Source organism: Lutzomyia longipalpis, chromosome 1 (assembly GCF_024334085.1).
Source record: "Lutzomyia longipalpis isolate SR_M1_2022 chromosome 1, ASM2433408v1".
Lineage (NCBI taxonomy): Eukaryota > Metazoa > Arthropoda > Insecta > Diptera > Psychodidae > Lutzomyia > Lutzomyia longipalpis.
The window spans coordinates 34,111,916-34,130,531 of NC_074707.1; the positions used below are offsets into that span (position 1 = coordinate 34,111,916).

The 18,616-nt window shown below is 37.2% G+C and overlaps 3 protein-coding genes across 5 annotated transcripts; 2 read left to right on the forward strand and 1 right to left on the reverse strand.

Annotated features, from left to right (window-relative positions):
• Positions 1 to 424: 424 nt before the first annotated feature.
• Positions 425 to 16,778, reverse strand: LOC129785988 (uncharacterized). Of its 3 annotated transcripts, XR_008750081.1 has the most exons (5): positions 16,337 to 16,778; positions 16,020 to 16,264; positions 12,434 to 15,934; positions 12,277 to 12,361; positions 425 to 502 (listed from the first exon to the last, which is right to left on the reverse strand). XR_008750081.1 is itself a non-coding variant. In XM_055820730.1 (2 exons), the coding sequence occupies exon 2, from the start codon at positions 15,037 to 15,039 to the stop codon at positions 12,763 to 12,765; it is 2,277 nt and encodes a 758-aa protein (XP_055676705.1). In that variant the 5' UTR covers positions 15,040 to 16,264; positions 16,337 to 16,778; the 3' UTR covers positions 12,240 to 12,762. The 3 variants fall into 3 exon arrangements, 1 of the variants encoding a protein (XP_055676705.1); XR_008750080.1 differs by lacking the exon at positions 425 to 502 and having other exon boundaries at positions 12,240 to 12,361; positions 12,434 to 16,264; XM_055820730.1 differs by lacking the exon at positions 425 to 502 and having other exon boundaries at positions 12,240 to 16,264.
• LOC129786117 (luciferin sulfotransferase-like) lies at positions 10,249 to 12,276 on the forward strand. Its single transcript, XM_055820938.1, has 4 exons — positions 10,249 to 10,592; positions 10,746 to 11,002; positions 11,074 to 11,274; positions 11,544 to 12,276. Exons 1-4 carry the CDS (start codon positions 10,258 to 10,260, stop codon positions 11,789 to 11,791), a joined length of 1,041 nt encoding a protein of 346 aa, XP_055676913.1. The 5' UTR covers positions 10,249 to 10,257; the 3' UTR covers positions 11,792 to 12,276.
• Positions 16,779 to 16,835: 57 nt separating the features above from the next.
• Positions 16,836 to 18,564, forward strand: LOC129786112 (sulfotransferase 1B1-like). Its single transcript, XM_055820933.1, has 4 exons — positions 16,836 to 17,280; positions 17,360 to 17,616; positions 17,673 to 17,873; positions 18,197 to 18,564. The coding sequence occupies exons 1-4, from the start codon at positions 16,946 to 16,948 to the stop codon at positions 18,448 to 18,450; spliced, it is 1,047 nt and encodes a 348-aa protein (XP_055676908.1). The 5' UTR covers positions 16,836 to 16,945; the 3' UTR covers positions 18,451 to 18,564.
• Positions 18,565 to 18,616: the final 52 nt, after the last annotated feature.

Below are 18,616 nucleotides of genomic sequence, written 5' to 3' on the forward strand. Positions count from 1 at the left end.
TGTAAATCTTCAAGGAGGAATCACAAAAAATAATCTTCTATTTGGCACCCCGCATAGGTTAAGTAATAAAGTTTGTAGAGAGAGAAAAGAAAATCACAAAGTAACTTTAAAGACCTTTTTTCATGTGGAAAATTCATTCGTCCCCAGGAATGATAAAGTATCCCCAGGCTCTGCATGACGCACACACAGCCCACTCATGGCGCACATGAATATTAAAGAAAAGTCACATAATAGCGCTGACTGGGAGGACTTCTCGAGTGTGTTGACGAGGTGGCTGAAGTGCGTGCCGCCAGTGCAAGTCCTCTCTCTCGTATTACAGCAATTATACAGCTCTGAGGCCATTTATCACAATCGCAATCATAACACCCATGAATAGCCCAACATACACGTTCCACTGATTTTATACTGTTGTACTTTACTAACGTAAAAGTGGACATTCGTGTCTCTTTTTTTACATACCTTTCTTCATACATAAAACCCAGATAGGTAGTAGTGTAGGATCCTGCGAAGAAAAAAATGAAATAAATACTAAACTGTTTTTGAGCTTTTTGCTGTAAAAGAGTTAAATGTTCTTTATTTTTTTGTGACTCTTCGGTGAATTTATTACTTTCTTCAGGCGTATTATGGTATTCATTACCAGGCGCCTCCACTGACTTGTTTTTTTTTTATTAAAAAATTGATGAAAAGAAATAACCAGGCGCCTCCATTGCTCTTATGATTTGTCTCGCAATTAGATGGAGACGCCTGGTGAATTATATTACTTTGTCTTATCACTGATTTTGGAACAAAATTCACAAACTAAAACCTCCAAATTATTTATGGACATATTCCCAAATCAAAAATTCAGGAAAGTTGATAAATATTCAACTAATTGTTTAAATGAAATTCAATAAATAAAACTTTTACAGCTTCTTTTGAAAAAATCAAAAATAAATCAATTTTACAATTTTTTTTCTAAGCCTCTTAACACAAAACGAAGAAAATCAAATTATTTGTATTATTCTAACTTTTAATAAATATACTCACAAATTATTCTACTTATAGATTTTATTCAAAGAATGTTTTTCTTTATTTCTTCAACAGCAGCACCCCCCGAATTAATGACATGAAGAACATAATGAGCTTTAATACAATATTCCGCCTATTCTTTCATAACATTTTTGCTGGGAAATGAAAAAAAATCTACAACAATGATTAATCTGCTACTTCCGCATGCGTGAAGGGGACACACGGCTATTGCCATGGAGCTGGTACGTCCGGACGGGGGCGGAGTGTATAAATCGGGGAATTCAATTAATTCAATTCAACGTGATTAATTAAAATTTTACATGGAAGTGCGGTGTGGAAAAAAATCAGCAGCAGGGGACACAATTTTATTCACTTTTCCACTTCATTCCACCAACTGCACAAATTAGGGCACCCTCCAGAGGGATTGGGCTGGGTGGTAGAGCATGGATCAAACAGACAAAATTGGCGATTGATTGAAGTCTCTGAGCCGTGAAGTGGAATCCGCCAACGCAGTGGATGAGGAGGGGATAATATGAAGAAAGAGAGCAGAAAAAAAGAGAATTCGCAAAAGAAAAAGGAAAATTCCGCATTATTTCTTCAGGACATAATCACAAAAGGATCTCAAGAAGTGTGTCCCTTCTCTCTTTCTCCTCTTCTTTTTTAGCTGTGATTCTTTCTTCAAAGAAGCACAGCTTCTGTGTACACTCAAAAATGCAAAGTCGTCAGATCGGGCTCAAACTCGGGATGAGCACGAATTAGGGTCCCTACATTCCAAAAAACGTATGCGCCAAAAATCTTTCCGTCCGGCCGGCCGGCCGTCCGTCCGTCCGTCCGTCCGTCCGGCCGTCCGGAACCTTTTGCTAAACTACAAGAGAACGGTGATAGATAGAGACTCGCGGTCAACGGCAAAGTTCATATAACGGGTGGAAGACATCCAATTATGAAGTCAAATCCAACCCCCCACCCCCGCGTCCGCCATTTTGAATAACCCCCAAATTTTGTTTTCGCTATATCTCAGCCCCTGTAATAGCTAAAAATCTGAAATTTTGATATGTTGTAGGGGCCATCAATACCTTTCCAACGATATCTCATTTTCGAAAATCGGTCAAGCCGTTTAGTCAATATGGCCGCCACAATTTTTCATCGAAAATCGGCCATAACTCGAGAACGGCTTGACCGATTTTGATCAACTCGGGCTCAAATGAAAGATATTAATGAGCCCTACAACTGCTCGGAACATTGCAAGTTCAAAAAATGACCGCAAGTGGCGCTAAAATCGTAAACAAAATTTTCGATGAGTTTTCGATGAATATCTCGAGCACCGCTTTATAGAATTGCTTCAAATTTTGATATGTTATAGCTGGCTATAATATCTTTCATCATGCCAAAAATGAAGAAAATCTATGTAGCCGTTCCGGAGATATCGCGTTTTAAAGTTAACATGTCATATCTTGTGTTGCATAAGACCAACACAAGTTTTATATATACACATATAAAAGTAAAAGTAAAGTAAAATATATATATAAATGCATAGATATACATATAAAAATGCATAGATATATACATATAAAAATGCAAAGATAAATATTAAAAAATAAATATAGCATGGATGGAACAGTATAAAGCGAAAGAACGGTAAGTAAAACTTACGGGCTGTGATTCTTTCTTTGTCAGTGAAATGTGAAATTGACTGAAAATTGAGGATGGGCAAATTTTGAGGAGAGACTTACTCGCGAGCCGAATCACAGCCAACGCGCAGAAATTTTGAAAAAAGCCTTAATCGTGGCGGGCGTTGGCTGTGATTCGGCTCACGAGTAAGTCTCTCCTCAAAATTTGCCCATCCTCAATTTTCAGTCAATTTCACATTTCACTGACAAAGAAAGAATCACAGCCCGTAAGTTTTACTTACCGTTCTTTCGCTTTATACTGTTCCATCCATGCTATATTTATTTTTTAATATTTATCTTTGCATTTTTATATGTATATATCTATGCATTTTTATATGTATATCTATGCATTTTTGTTGCTCTCATGCCCATCCTTTTGCTGCTTTAATAATCCTTCAGACAATAAAAATACACTCCACAGTGTCTTGAGGTAGACAAGGGGCTCAACACTGATATTGTATAACGATCTTTTTCACCCGGGGAATTCAGAGCGCTCCTTGTTTATGCTTCATACCCGAGAAAGGTGCCGGGTGCTATATCGAGGGTTGGAAAATATACTATACTAACTCATTTTTGTTGATTTTCAGGAGAGCGATTTGAAGTTTGAGATTTACATTGCTTCTTATGTAAAATTTTTTACAGTTTTCGCTGTAACTTTGTAGGGAACACATATTCGAATTTGTCCTTTTGAGGGAAGATGAAGGACATCAAAAGCTATCGAAAAATGCGTTAAAAATATACTATACTAACTCGACTTAGTATAGTGTATTTTCCAACCCTCGATATAGAAGTTGGTGAAAGAGCTTGGGAGCGTATACAAAAAGCGACACACAGTACGAAATAAAGGGCAATGAAGCGAAGTAAATTAGCTTAAAAAAGAACATTTCTCCGCATTAAAGACACAGCAGCGGAGTAGCCCACTTGAGGGCGAAAAGGTATGTATATAGGTGAGTTGGTTTTTGGGTGCAAAAGAAAGGCGCACACAAGAGGATGAAAATTCTCAAGTGGCTTCAGGAGGAGACACTCTGGATGACAGTTGGAATCTCTTGAATGTCATAAAAAGAAGTTTATTGGTTTCTGTCTCCCAGGTCGACCTTGTCGAGTGGAAAATCTGAAAATTGAGTGCCAATCCCCCAGTGCTATGTATACACCTCCTTTCCATTCCACGCCATTCCCTCTTTTTTGCAGAACAAACCCAAAAATTTACCAAGGACTAGGTAATTTTGGCCCGAAAAAAAAAAGGGTTTTAAGACCGAGAATAGAGCCTAAAAAAGGAGCACTCTCGAAAATGAATTAATTTGCAAGAATGAAAGAAATTCAGGTGGTTGAATACACAAAATTTCCGGTTTCTTCCTGGAAGTAGATTCCTTTTCATTTGGAATAAAGTGTCACTGTTTGCCTATACAGGAGGGAAAAAGGTGAAAAGGGGGTTCAATGTGCGTCTTATTGAATGAAAGAGAGACATTTCTGTATAAAGTGGAACAAATTGAAAATGGGTGAGAAATAGAAACTTATACTCAATACACGTTATATTTTGCTGCCTTTATAGGGATTTCGATACAAAGGCTACAACACTTATCGTTGCAAAAGAGAGGTGAGAGTTGTATGTAAATTTTAGGGCGGATAAGAAAATTTTTCCTTCAACTTATGCTCCTGATGAAGGTACACTGGAGTAAAAAATCATACATACCCAGTAAATAAATTATTGAGCCAACAAATGCCAAATTATAATTGAGTCAATTAGATTGTTCAATGATTAATCTAAAATTGATAAATCAATTGATCCAGACAATCGATTAAGCAAATATTGATCAATCATTGGTCAATTATTGGACAATCATTGATCAATCTCAGGTCTTGCTCAATATTTGATCATCTTGGCGGACCTAAACATAAAAAGGCTAGAAAAAATCGTTTATTGTTCATTTTCTTGTCTAATAAGGATTTTTTTCTTTTAGGAAAGTTTTAATATATTTCTGTTTATAAATCGTTAAAAAAATCTCTTTAATCTTAAAAGAACTAATAACACTTCAAAGGTAATAAAATAATTTAGAATGTTATACTAAACTGAACTTTTATTAAGTTTTAAAAATTCTTAAGTCGATAAAAGAAAGAAAATAAATTTCAGAATACTAAAGAGAAGTATTTGAAAAAAATATCATTCAATAGTAAAAGGAATGAATTCCCTCGCCGCTCCTTAACACCATGGCTCTCAGCTCGGCAAGTCTTTGGGTGCAAATAAGTGAAGGGATCGAGGGTAAGGCGTCACCAGGGGGTTCCTCGGGGTGCTCTATTGAAAGAAACAAATAATCCTAACACATGATCCTGACATTATGGGCCGATGAGTACAGGGATGCGGGAAGTTTCATCCCCCATGCCCGAAAAAATGTGGCAGGGATTAAAATTGTTCCCGGTGTGTACAACCCCTCTATTGAAATTTTATGTCGTATATGAATGCGAAAATGGTATGTACTTAATGCCATAATGACAAAATGCATTGTATGGGGTGAAAATGTATTTCAATGCAATGAGATTCGGATATTTGTCATAAATTTTCAACGTACAGCAGGAGATAGTTTGACATCATTTTTCACCGGGAGGGACATATACCACAGAGAGAGGAGTACAAGGCCCATTCTATGCTAGAGTGGTCCACAACATATTTTGTGCAAGCCACTACCATTTTGTTCCATTGTGTAATTCCACTTGATGGCATAATTTCTGATTGATAGCCGAAGTGGAAGTTGCTCTCGAAATTGACGGGGAAGGGATGTTTAGTGAAGGTAAAAGTAGGGACTTGCTTTAATGGGTCATTTAATTCATTTCGATAAATTTAATATTAAAAAGGAAAGAAGAGGGTAGGAAAATTACACAAAAATTTATAGGAATATTTTTTTTTATTATTATTAAACTTTTCAGATAGCATATGAACTGTCTTTGAAGATTGTGGAAGAGCTTCTTCTGTAAGTACTTTAAAAGGTTTGCTAATCCAGGTAAAAAAAAAACCTTCTAATAGGATTGATGGGTGTTAAAATTAAAGACTATATACGTATCTCTAACGTGAGGGTGCATTTGTTTGAACTCTGCAGCTGTGTCCATTTGAGAACTCGAGTGTTAAATTTATCAATTGCATTGCATTGAAACCAACACTTTTCTCTTTCACTATATAATCATGATTTACGAGGGGAGAAAACGAGAAAGAAAAATACATAAAAGACAAATTATTTCTAATATAAAATTAATATTAATTTTGAAGTCATAATTCTGGGTAAAAAATGGAAAAAGGGAATCCTATTTTTTTTTAATCTTTAGTTGAATTTAAAAAGTAAACAGATTTCTTTTTTAGGTTGCGTCAAAATACAAGGAATAAATAAAAGAGAATAGCAATAAAAATTTAAGATCTTATTTTGATCATACGCCACTGCGACTGTTTCTTTTAATAATATTAACTTCTACCTGAGGCTATATAATAAACAATACAGGTATTAAATTGAAAGAAATGTGTTTTCTGTGGTCCATAAAAATAAATAAAAAACCTTTTATTTTCTTCGAATAAAATACAATTACTTGACCTTGTTTTTTGAATCTCGAACGTATACAGTATCTACTTAAAATGTTATAAACGAATAAATTGTGAAATGTACAAAACACCGCATCTTCCATGAGTTCTATTTTTCCCTGTAGCGCCATGTTATATCACACAGTACCACTAAGGAGCTCTTCTAGGAAGTGAAAACCCCTAAATTTCACCTTGATGGTCCCTTTAGTAGCTCTCACCGGGGGTTATTCTGGGGATTGGCAAACACGATGGAAATCGATATAAGAATGGCATACTCATAACAATTTCTCTGCATTTCACTTTGTAAGATCTTCCGTAACAAAAGAAAATTTGCACTGCCACTCAACTTTTCATCTCGTGCAACTACATATGTATGTATTTGACTCGACATAAACATTTTGTAGCACTTTGTGACCTTTATTGTTGGAATATTGATGGAATTTTCCAAATTGTATCATGCTTTCAATTTGTGATCCCATGTGTATGCAAAATTTCTGCCATATCCATCGTAAAGAAACTTCAATATGATGCGTAAATTGGTCTCATACTTTGTAGCACTATAGACTTCGCACCCAAGAAGGAACCATCGCGCAACAGCTGGGAGAAGTTTATAAAATTTTCATGTGATATGGAACACATAAAATAAATTCATTATATTATCACATTTGTCAGGTAAAATTGTAAAAAACATTGCGTAAACATAAGCCTGCAGCATTGTTCTCTAATCGATCATTGTAATAAATTCTCATTGAGTCGTATTAAATCTCGTAACGATTATTCGATTGCACAAAATATGAGAAATAAATCAACTGATTGTGATTTACATTAACTGAACAAATTGGAATGAGATCAAATAAAATTTATCGGACCACCAGGAGAAAATATTATAATGGTAATTATTCGTTTGGGATATAGCCCATGGTACTACATTAAATAAAATTAAGTACTTTACGAAACTCACAACTATTTGGAATTTAATTTAACTGAAATTTTCATTAAATTCTATGGCTTTACTTAAATGAAATTGCAATAAAGTAACATTAAAGAGCCAAAGAAAAGGTACAGACAGTGAAAGTAAACTATGCGATATGATAATTTTTTACTTTCGAATGAATATTTAATTTTTAAATAATAATAAATAAAATAAAATTGTCATTTTACCCTATTTAAAACAACCATTTCTCAGAATAAAACATCACCATTTTTTCCATTCCATTTCAGTCTATGTGTCATTTATCTACTAAATTAATTTCCAATTAATACAAAAAGTTATTTATTTAACAAATTTCTCAGAAATTTATAATAAAAAAAAAATAATAGACTCTCCGAGAATTTTCCCTGGTATGCCTAAAATTAAATTTTAAAAAAATCAGCATAAAAAAATTAAATCCATATATCAAAACTCATCTGGATCAATAGTGCGTCTATATAGCTATAGGTATGTATTTAGCAAAAAAAATCCTCTTGATGGGTTTTAAAATGAATTTAACCTAATTTTCCCGCGTATTTACTTTATCATGGGAGGAAATTCACGGTATTTTCCGCAATAATGCATGATTGAATATTATGAGTGAGAATGCACTTAATTTCCCAGATCAAAATTCACCTCGTGTGGAATGTGTCATCATTCACAGAGATGCCAATCAATGTCAACTAAATTGAGGAGATTTAGGTCCATAAATTCGTCGCTGGGATTCAATTGATTCCATTTGTTGCCTCGAGGTGTTTGGGAGTTTGTATAGTTGATGCTTGCAAAGCCACTTCCCCAATACAATTTGGATGACGAGGGCGATATAATGGGATTTTCATTTTTCTCCATCTCTCCCCCTCATCAGCAAAATCATACAACATCCGTGCATAGGTTGGAGCACAATGTTGTACGTAGGTACATGATTATGTGGGTGTCTGAATAAACTTCCCTGCGCCTCATCCTTTTTGGCTCCTCAAAGTCCTGGAATCAATAATTCCACACACATTTTTCATTGATTGTGAGATTATAGCTTGATTGGTATATCAGACCGAGTACACTGTGTTATAGGCAAAGTCCAATGGGTCTCAAATGAGCTTACGATGGGTGAATAAAATCTTTTTCCTGTGGGCAGAACCCCACAGTGCATGGCGTTGGAAAATGAGAATGAGAGGATTTTCCAAGAAATTTGAAGGGATCCCTTATTCTAGAAGGGCTCTAGGCAATTATTTAATCTTTCATTAGGGGTGTCCAAATGGAAAACATACCAACATATGACAGATGTGGGCCGTAGGCAATTTTATACGCTACTTTTCACCCCATTTTACCGGCAGATTCCGCTGAATTCATAATGAATGGGAAACAGAAACATTTCCTCTCTTGATTTTCATTTTCAATTAAAATTTTCTTCCATTCACGTCTCACTTTAAAGGCAATTTTGGGTTGAATGGGGCTCATTGAGATGAAAATTGAATTTGGTTTACAGGATCATTATCATTTACTCACAGACGCCACACAGCAGTGGTGTATATGGAATTGCTCAATTCGCCTGTCTTACTTTTCATCGCAATTTATACGTCTGCTCCATCGTGATTTGAATTTTAATTGAAAAATTGCCCCATCATATCATTTGAAATATATAAAATCAATGATTTAGAAATGAATAATCCTTCACTCTCTTTCACTTTCTCTATATATAATACTGATGATTATTGACTTATCCAAAAATAGAACAAAAGGGAAAATTAGTGTAAAAGAACAAAGTCTTATCGAGTGTGTTTGTGATAAAAATTCCACGGTACAAAAAGAATGTGAATGGGAAGCTTAATTCGAGGAAAGAAATTCTCATGAAAATGTTGTTTAAATCACAGCAAATTAACGACAAAGTACGGTACAAAAATACATAATGGTGGGATTTGTATGTATTTCTTCACCCCGTTCCTCTATTTTTGTGCCTTTGTTATCAAAGAGAAAATCATTAGTAGTAATTTCCATTCAAAATGGGATAAATATAATCCAATTTTTACATACAAAAGTCATTTGTTGACTTTCGACCATACCCAAAGAGACGAGAAATGCGGTAAACACCATTGAGAACACCTCGAAGCAACGATATTTATGCATAGATTAAAGCCCACCTGGGCATGGGGTTGGGGGGAAACATGAAAAATTCTCGTATTGCCATTTGTACATAGTTCCACGTTATGGAAATAAATGGCCAAAAAAAATTATTAGAACGTCGAGTGTGGTGAGAGGAATAACGTGATGGCGCCTTGTTGGAATAATAAGTGAATAATGGGCCACCACAGTCCAATAAATAATAATCATTTCGGCAATAAAAGTGAAATAAATGCAGATATGTACTATATTGAGGGTGAATTCATCCAACGACATGTACGGTATTGGGGGTGATTTGTTCGCACGTTTGCCCTATGTGTGAACTTAAATATGCTGCACATTCAATGAGACGACCCGTGTAATTGTCGAGCAATATCATATGTAAACTAATTTTATGCCGTTCTTGAAATTTCTTTTGGCATTGATGTCAAACAAGGAAAAAAAGTTAATTACCTATAAATTGCCCAATTCACAGACAAACAATTCTAAAGAAATTTTTTTATTATTATTGTCAATTTTAATGTAAAACGTGTAATAAAGGTGACAATGGCTATATCAGTTGAGAAAAATTTTTTTTTTATATTTCATCTAAAGTACTTAAGCAATTATCTTATAAATAACTTGCTAATCTGAAGCGTTTTCTCTAACAACAATGTATATCATTTAATTTCGTTATGAGTCTTAGATGCTATTAATCTTTAAATATATGATCATAAAATCTTTAAACAAGCATAAAAACTTTAAACAGATAAAATTATTAATAAAGTCCCGCTTAAAGTTTATGATAAATTCTTATTTTCTTGAACAAAATTTAACAAGCATTTCACAAATTACTTTTGTATGACAATAAAAGCTTTTATCGAAAATAGTCGGTTGTTTAAATAAATGCTTTAACTCTTCTAAGTTATCAGTCACAAACTAACCATTAGTGTAGCACAATGTCTACATTTTGTGAAGAAATCTCGAAGGAAGATTGCAAGAAAGCCACACATTTTGGAATAAAAGAATTTCTCCGTTATGGGAACTTCGTTCCACCACCTGAGTTTCCAATGGCAGAAAAATGGACTAAGGCTACGTACTTCCTTCCGGCGCACCACAGCAGATATATGGAGAAAATTGAGAATTTTGAGGTACGTCCGGATGATATTTGGGTGGTGACATACCTTAAGAGTGGTACAACGTGGACACAGGAAATGGTCTGGCAGATCTGCAATGATTTGGATTTTGAGAAAGGACAAGCAACAGGATTAAATGCACGATTTCCCATGTTGGAGTAAGTATTATTTCCTCCTAACATCACTCCATGTAACATTGCTCTACTTGTCGCAATTAATTATTATTAAAAATAGATAAGAAATCCTCTGATTGCTAGGTACTCTAAAAATTATTTAACAGATAATAAAATTATATTTGTTGTATTTTCCAGAATGGGCTCATTAATTCCAGAGAGCGGGACTATTGATACAGTGACTCCTGTAGCGCAGCGACCATCACCTAGATTCATCAAGTGCCACTTACCGCCGTCTTTGCTTCCCAGAAGTATTTGGAAAGTAAAACCGAAGATTATTTATACAGCAAGGAATGCAAAAGATCTATTTGTGTCATTCTACCATCACTATAGAAATATTCACCACTACAATGGGAATTTTGAAGAGTTTTCTGAGATTTTTATGAAAGATTTAGGTGAGTGTCCAAGTTAAGTATTTTCCCGATGCACTAGATGCAACATAATAGTTATCTAATCGATTTTGCAGTTATCTACGCTCCTTTCTACACCCACGTTTTGGATTTCTGGCGAATGAGAAATGAAGAAAATATCTTGTTCTTAACATTTGAAGAAATGAAAAGAGATATGCCAACAGTAATTGAGAAAACTGCTAAATTTCTTGGAAAATCTTTAAATGAACAGCAAATTCAGGATCTCAGTAAACATGTGTCTTTTGAAAATATGTCCAGTAAGTACGGAATTTTATTTATTTAATATTCATTTCAGAAATAAAAATGTAGAAAAAGTGTAAATGTAAGCAGGTTATGGTACGCTAGATGAGTAAGCTTAAGCAATTAATTTTACTATAACACGAAAAAACTCAAGTTAATTTATTTGTTTTCTTGCGTAAATAAAGAACTTTACTTTTGCTCACTGCTAATTGTTTACGACAATACGACCTAAGCTTTTGCATTATCTTAGATTTTAAAGACAATCTTTTAATGTTTTCCATTGCAGAAAATCAATCTGTAGATTTACTCTTGGAACTGAAGAGTATAAGCCATGTTCTGAATGTCGAGACACCCGATGAGGATTTTAAATTTATAAGAAAAGGACAAGTTGGAGCTTATCGAGATGATATGTCTCAAGAAATTATTGAAAAATTCGACAATTGGCTCAAAGAAAAATTGAATGACCTCCAAGTGGAGCCAGAGCTATGGAAAATATTTTTCCTTGATGATGTTCCAGGGAAAAAATCAATTTAGACGTAAAAAATTATTTTTCAGTGAGTTTAACTAGGTCTTAACATTGTTTGTTTTATTTTACTATTGGATGACTTCAATAGCTAAAAATAGAATGTCTATTAAAAAAAGCGCCCGCCAGTTATGCCATGTAGTGTACCAATAACGTAAGAATTTGTCTATATACATACATACACTCTAATTAGATATGTGTCAGAGGGTTGAGTTTTTTTTTTTGTAAAGGTTTATAAAGTTTATAGAAAGGTATTGAGTTCATATAAGAAATTAAAATGTAAAGATTATCTCTAATGAGGTTTCGAAGGAAAAATCCTGTTTAGTAAATTAGTTTAGTGTTCCCCTTCATTGTTTACACCAATTAAATTGTATTAATTTTTTCCACTTCAGGGATATCTAGTTTTAAAAACACATTGTCAAAAAAAAAGAAATATGATTAAAAGCCCAGAGTTTATAGCAATTGTACGCGCGATTGCGTAAGCTCAGCTACTGACCTTTAAGTATACGCAGAAATACAAGTTAGAATCAGATTCCTAGCCAATCCAGGTGAATATGCCCAGAACACGTGTCCTCACACACCTTTAAATACACGCAGAAATAGATTAGTAAGAAAGCCAGGTCAGTAAGCTCCTAATGCAGCCGCCCACACACCTTGAAAGATAAAGAACGATTAGTAATCGGGCCAGTGCCGGTCGAAGGACAAAAATTCTTGTCCTTCGTGGCCAGAAGAGTCCGGAAGCAATGCAAAGAGTCGTCAACGTTGGGTGTGTGGGATGGAAAATGATGATGCAGCACGTGGAAATCAAAGGCAAATTTCCCGTCACCAATTTATTTCTTCTTCTTTCACTTTACACTTATTTTTCTTCTCAATTCTTTACTTTAGCACTTCTTCTCTCGATTGTCACTTAATTTGAGTTCTTCTCTTCTGCAATTAATATAGAAAAACCACTTCACTTTGGGAGCCACTTCGATCACGCCTTTCAATTCTTACGCCATAAACGGAAGTCGATGTGACACCCAGAGTGAAGTGACGTTTCAGAAAACATCACTTTTGGGCTGCGTATAAAATGTTTCCCAGCGGCCCCAACATTCTCCCCGGTGTGGTCCATTCGGTCTTCCGACCGATAGGAGCACAGAGATTTCTCTTCCGCAAGCTGAGGAATGTCTATGTTCTGCGGAAGATTCTCCTTTCGCCAGCAATGGATTGGTTGGAGTTGCCGGAAGTATTCTTGCCAAATGATGAACTTCAGGCGATTGAGCTTTGGCAAGACGATGGGATGATTATCTTGGTGTAGCATGTGACCTTCCTGATAACTCAATGTCCGGGGATCGAGGGGAAATGGCAGAGTATTCAGCCACTTCCAATTGCGCGGCTGAATGCTCCCCGGCTGCGCAATGTTCTCTGCAGCTCTCTCGAGGATTCTCGGCTGATGCACACGCGAGATGCAATGTGAAGTGTTCCTGAATTCTGACACTGGCATGATGTTCTGAACTTGGTACTTCCTTTGTGTCAGAATTCTGCAACAGTGAGCGGTAGTGGACTGTATATTGGGCAAAGATAAATGAGTCAACCAAGTTGACCCCGACGACTCAGGCTGAGGCTGAATGCAGTCTTCTTGAAGAGATTTTTGAAGCATGATTCGAGTCAGATGGATGAGCGCTCTGTGATGATGCACGCATTGAATAGGACTCCTATTGGAGTCGTCACAAAGGGGCTTCAACCACTGAACACACTGTAGATCATCAAGAGCCTTGCAGTGAGGCATTTGCAAGGCAATGTTGTGAAACTTGTGTTCCAATGCGTGGAATTGTCGGATGACAAACCCGCGCGACTCACCAAGAATGCATAGAGGGTGATGAAAGAGAAGCAGAGGCAGAAGATTTTCACCCACAATGCACTGATGAGCCGAAGCTGAATGAGATGGTGATGCAAATTGATTCTCCAATTGTAAAAGCTTCACAGGCACATCCTCAACTGCCCTGACTTGATGCAAAGAAGATTCCGGAGTTGTGGCAATGAACGTTAAGCAATCTGAGGCAGACATAACCTCATCTTCTCCCACAACCACATGGCCAAACACTGAAGCTTTCAACATGGGACGTCCTGAGCCCAGTGAGATGGAATCGCTAAGGAAGCAATCCCAGAAATGCTTGCCAGAGATGAGAATGTCCACAGGGCGTTGCACCGCCCAATCCGGATCCGCCAGGGGAATACTTTGAGGGATGCGCATTTTGGAGGAATCCACAGGCCAATTGGGAAACGTGCCTGGGATTTGAGGCAAGATGTAGCATTTCAATGCGATGCGGATGCCGGTAGTCTTGGAAACTACGGTCGCGTTCACAAAGAATCTAGCGCGAGAGGTCGTGGCGCCAAGGCCATCGACGGAGATGCATGTTGGATGTCTCGGTAGATTCGAAAGATTCGCTAGATCTGAAGCAATGACGTTAATTTGAGCACCACTGTCCAGTAGTATGCGGCATGGGATCGTCTTGCCAGCTGCTGTTTGGAGATCCACCAAAGCCGTCGCAAGAAAGACTCTTGGAGGTGAATCAGAGTGGTGGATTCCCGATGCAGAACAGACAGCAACAGTGGCAGAAGACCCTGTGGAGCTAGTGGAGCTTTGAGCGTCTGAAGCATTGTCTACCGTTGATGCAGATGGACTGGAGGTGCTTGGATCTCCAGTGGTAGAACTGTATTTTTCATGAAGCAAGACATTGTGCCGCCCCTGGCACTTGCGACATCTGTTGTAGGTGCAAGAGTGAGTCATGTGTGTCGCGAAGCAGTTCCTGCACAGACTCAAACGCTTGACCGTCTCAAACCGCTCGTCCGGGGATTGACGCAGAAAGATGGGGCACTTGTCGAGCGGATGAGAGGACTCCTTACAGCACCGACATAAATCGGAACTAGCAGAATTGATGAAGGCTGAAGCATGATGTTTGTTAGGCTGTGATTTACTCGAATGTGAACGAGCATTCTGGTCTCCCCCGGAAGGTGGTTTGGTTGAAGCTTGAGATGAATTCCTGACGTCCAGACACCGTTGATTGAGAAACTTGATGAACATTCCCAAAGAGGGAACCTCTGATCCGCATTCACGACCCCATAGCACGCGAGATTCAGTATCGAGGCGCTCAAGGATGAACTGAATCAGCCATGGGTCGCGTTGAACCACACGCAATGCATCCAAAGCCATTGTGCACTCTGTTGCGATGTTGGTAATGTCGTGAATGGCTTGTGGGCTTGAGGACATCTGAGGCATAGCGAAGAATGTTTTAATGTGTTCCGCTACGATGTCATTCTTCCTCTCAAATTTGTCCAACAGAATTCTCCAGGCGACAATGAAATTGACTCCGGTGGTGTTTATGTGTTTGATGCAAGATGCAGCATCACCGGAAACAGCTGACTTGAGATATTCAAGCTTCTGGACGTCGGAAATGTGCGGATAATTTATCACTGAAGCAGTGATCTATCCTTGAACGTATGCCATGAGCCATACGTTCCATCAAAGGTAGGTAATTGCAGTTGAGGGAGCTTGACTGTTATCACGGGGAGTGCAGAGCCGCTAGGGGCACCCAACGGGAGTTCCTTCAGAGTATTGATAAGCATTTGCATACTCTCCCGATTCTGCACTTCCGCCGCGTGATAACGCTTTTCTGATTGTTGCATGAAGGCGAGAAATTGTTGCGTCAACTCCCCGGAAGCCGTGGGGATTGGCTTCCCATCTGTAGGAGATCCGGGAGCATCAGCGAGGAGTTTTTTGAGTTTGGCCACAAGCAAGTCGCAGCGTTGAGTGAAGTCTTCGAGATTGACAATTTCAGTGGCCTTGTGAAGCTCAAGTTCCTTGCTGACGATGATTTCTTCCTGAACGTTGAGATATTGCTGTCTCAATGCCAATACGATGTCCAACTGATTGGCTAAATTTGCAGAATAGCCAGCCAGCTGTTTATCAACGTCAGTGATGTCATCTACGAAACGTTCCACTGCGGCAATTCTGGCTAAAATTGCTCCCCGGATTTCCAGAGACATAATGGAGCCCTCTCTACCGATGCACTGGGATGAAGCAGAAGTTCTAGACGCTCTTGAAGCTGCGCTGATCCAAGCAAGAGGATCGATGGACCAAATGTACGCGCGATTGCGTAAGCTCAGCTACTGACCTTTAAGTATACGCAGAAATACAAGTTAGAATCAGATTCCTAGCCAATCCAGGTGAATATGCCCAGAACACGTGTCCTCACACACCTTTAAATACACGCAGAAATAGATTAGTAAGAAAGCCAGGTCAGTAAGCTCCTAATGCAGCCGCCCACACACCTTGAAAGATAAAGAACGATTAGTAATCGGGCCAGTGCCGGTCGAAGGACAAAAATGTACGCGCGATTGCGTAAGCTCAGCTACTGACCTTTAAGTATACGCAGAAATACAAGTTAGAATCAGATTCCTAGCCAATCCAGGTGAATATGCCCAGAACACGTGTCCTCACACACCTTTAAATACACGCAGAAATAGATTAGTAAGAAAGCCAGGTCAGTAAGCTCCTAATGCAGCCGCCCACACACCTTGAAAGATAAAGAACGATTAGTAATCGGGCCAGTGCCGGTCGAAGGACAAAAATTCTTGTCCTTCGTGGCCAGAAGAGTCCGGAAGCAATGCAAAGAGTCGTCAACGTTGGGTGTGTGGGATGGAAAATGATGATGCAGCACGTGGAAATCAAAGGCAAATTTCCCGTCACCAATTTATTTCTTCTTCTTTCACTTTACACTTATTTTTCTTCTCAATTCTTTACTTTAGCACTTCTTCTCTCGATTGTCACTTAATTTGAGTTCTTCTCTTCTGCAATTAATATAGAAAAACCACTTCACTTTGGGAGCCACTTCGATCACGCCTTTCAATTCTTACGCCATAAACGGAAGTCGATGTGACACCCAGAGTGAAGTGACGTTTCAGAAAACATCACTTTTGGGCTGCGTATAAAATGTTTCCCAGCGGCCCCAACAGCAATCTTATATAATTTTTTTCCCCTTAAACCACGTACAAAAACAGTTTATAAATAAAAAACATTAATATGACATTGAAAGTTTTCTTATCAAAAAAATTCTATCTCGTCTGAATACTTTTTTGGCGTTTAAGTTTAACTTCAGTCACAAAGTAACCGTCATTGGAGCATAATGGCTACATTTTCTGAAGAAATCTCCGAGGAGCAATGCAAGAAAGCTTCACGTGCTGGAATTAAAAAATTTCTTCGCTACGGAAATTTCGCTCCACGACCTGAGTTTCCATTGGCAGAAAAATGGACTAAGGCTACGTACTTCCTTCCGGCAACTCACAGCAGATATATGGAGAAAATTGAGAATTTTGAGGTACGTCCCGATGATATTTGGGTAGTTACATACCCCAAAAGTGGCACAACGTGGACACAGGAAATGGTATGGCAGATCTGCAATGATTTGGATTTTGAAAAAGGACAAGGAATAGGATTAGGTGAACGATTTCCTATGTTGGAGTAAGTTTTATTATTTTAGAAAAACATAATTTACATAATAAATGATTTTAAGAAGTTTTTCTTAAATAATATTCTTTAGAATGGGCACATTAATCCCAGAGGCGTTTACTACTGATACTGTAGCTGATGTAGCGCAGCGACCATCGCCTAGATTAATCAAGAGCCATTTACCACCATCTTTGCTTCCCAGAAGTATTTGGAAAGTAAAGCCAAGGATTATTTATACAGCGAGGAATGCAAAAGATATCTTTGTCTCGTTCTACCATCACTATAGAAATTTTTTCCAATATAAAGGAAGCTTTGATGAATTTTCGGAGATTTTTATGAACAACTTAAGTAAGAATCTTTTAATTTACATTGAAATTTAAAATTAATTTTTAATTTCTTTGCAGTTAATTATGCTCCTTTCTACACTCACGTTTTCGATTACTGGAATATGAGGAATGAAGAAAATATTTTGTTCCTTACATTTGAAGAAATGAAAAGAGATATGCCCGCAGTTATTGAGAAAACTGCTGAATTTCTTGGAAAATCCTTAAATAAAAAGCAGATTCAAGATCTCACTGAACATCTGTCATTTGAAAAAATGTCCAGTAAGTATATAAATAAATATATACCTATCCATAGAAATAAGAAAGTGAGTAATAAACGTAAGAAAAACATAAAAGAAAATGATTAAAAGCAGGCAAAGTAAATGCTTATTCGTATTTTCTTATCAAACCAAAGTAAAGCTAATCTCAATTATTATCAAATTATTACTTAAACTCTCCTTGATCTTAAATTTTTTGTGCGTGTTTTCTATGAATAATCTTCTTTAGGTTAACTACTTAATTCTGGTTCTATCAGCTCTATACAGTTGCATACTAAAAGTGAAACCTCTAATATATTTTTTTTTTAAATCTTTCTTTCACTGCAGAAAATCAATCTGTTGATCTTATCTTAGAATTAAAAGATGTACAAAAAAGTTTGAATATTGGAAAACACGATGACAACTTTCGATTCATCAGAAAAGGTCAAATTGGGAGCTACCGTGATGACATGTCCCCGGAATTCATTGAAAAATTCGACAATTGGCTCAAAGAAAAGTTGAATGACCTCCAAGTGGAGCCTGAGCTATGGAAAATATTTTTCCTTGATGATGTTCCAGGGGAAAAATCAATTAGGACGTAAAAAAGGCTTTATAATGAGTTTTATGGTTTTAATTTGAGTATATGTACCTACTCTTATTATTGAAAGAAATACAGCTAAAAAGGCTTGACATGACAATAAAGTTTTCTTATCGAAGATAGTCTGTTGTATAAATGTTTTATCTCTTCCAAGAATCCGATACACATGT

Excerpts from the sequence above, each read along its gene's own strand:
- LOC129786117 (XM_055820938.1), top strand. The coding sequence starts at position 10,258 with ATGTCTACATTTTGTGAAGAAATCTCGAAGGAAGATTGCAAGAAAGCC. Across the intron at positions 10,593-10,745 it reads GCACGATTTCCCATGTTGGA|AATGGGCTCATTAATTCCAG; the intron begins GTAAGTATTATT and ends TGTATTTTCCAG. Across the intron at positions 11,003-11,073 it reads GATTTTTATGAAAGATTTAG|TTATCTACGCTCCTTTCTAC; the intron begins GTGAGTGTCCAA and ends TCGATTTTGCAG.
- LOC129785988 (XM_055820730.1), bottom strand. The coding sequence starts at position 15,039 with ATGCCTCAGATGTCCTCAAGCCCACAAGCCATTCACGACATTACCAAC.
- LOC129786112 (XM_055820933.1), top strand. The coding sequence starts at position 16,946 with ATGGCTACATTTTCTGAAGAAATCTCCGAGGAGCAATGCAAGAAAGCT. Across the intron at positions 17,617-17,672 it reads GATTTTTATGAACAACTTAA|TTAATTATGCTCCTTTCTAC; the intron begins GTAAGAATCTTT and ends ATTTCTTTGCAG. Across the intron at positions 17,874-18,196 it reads GTCATTTGAAAAAATGTCCA|AAAATCAATCTGTTGATCTT; the intron begins GTAAGTATATAA and ends CTTTCACTGCAG.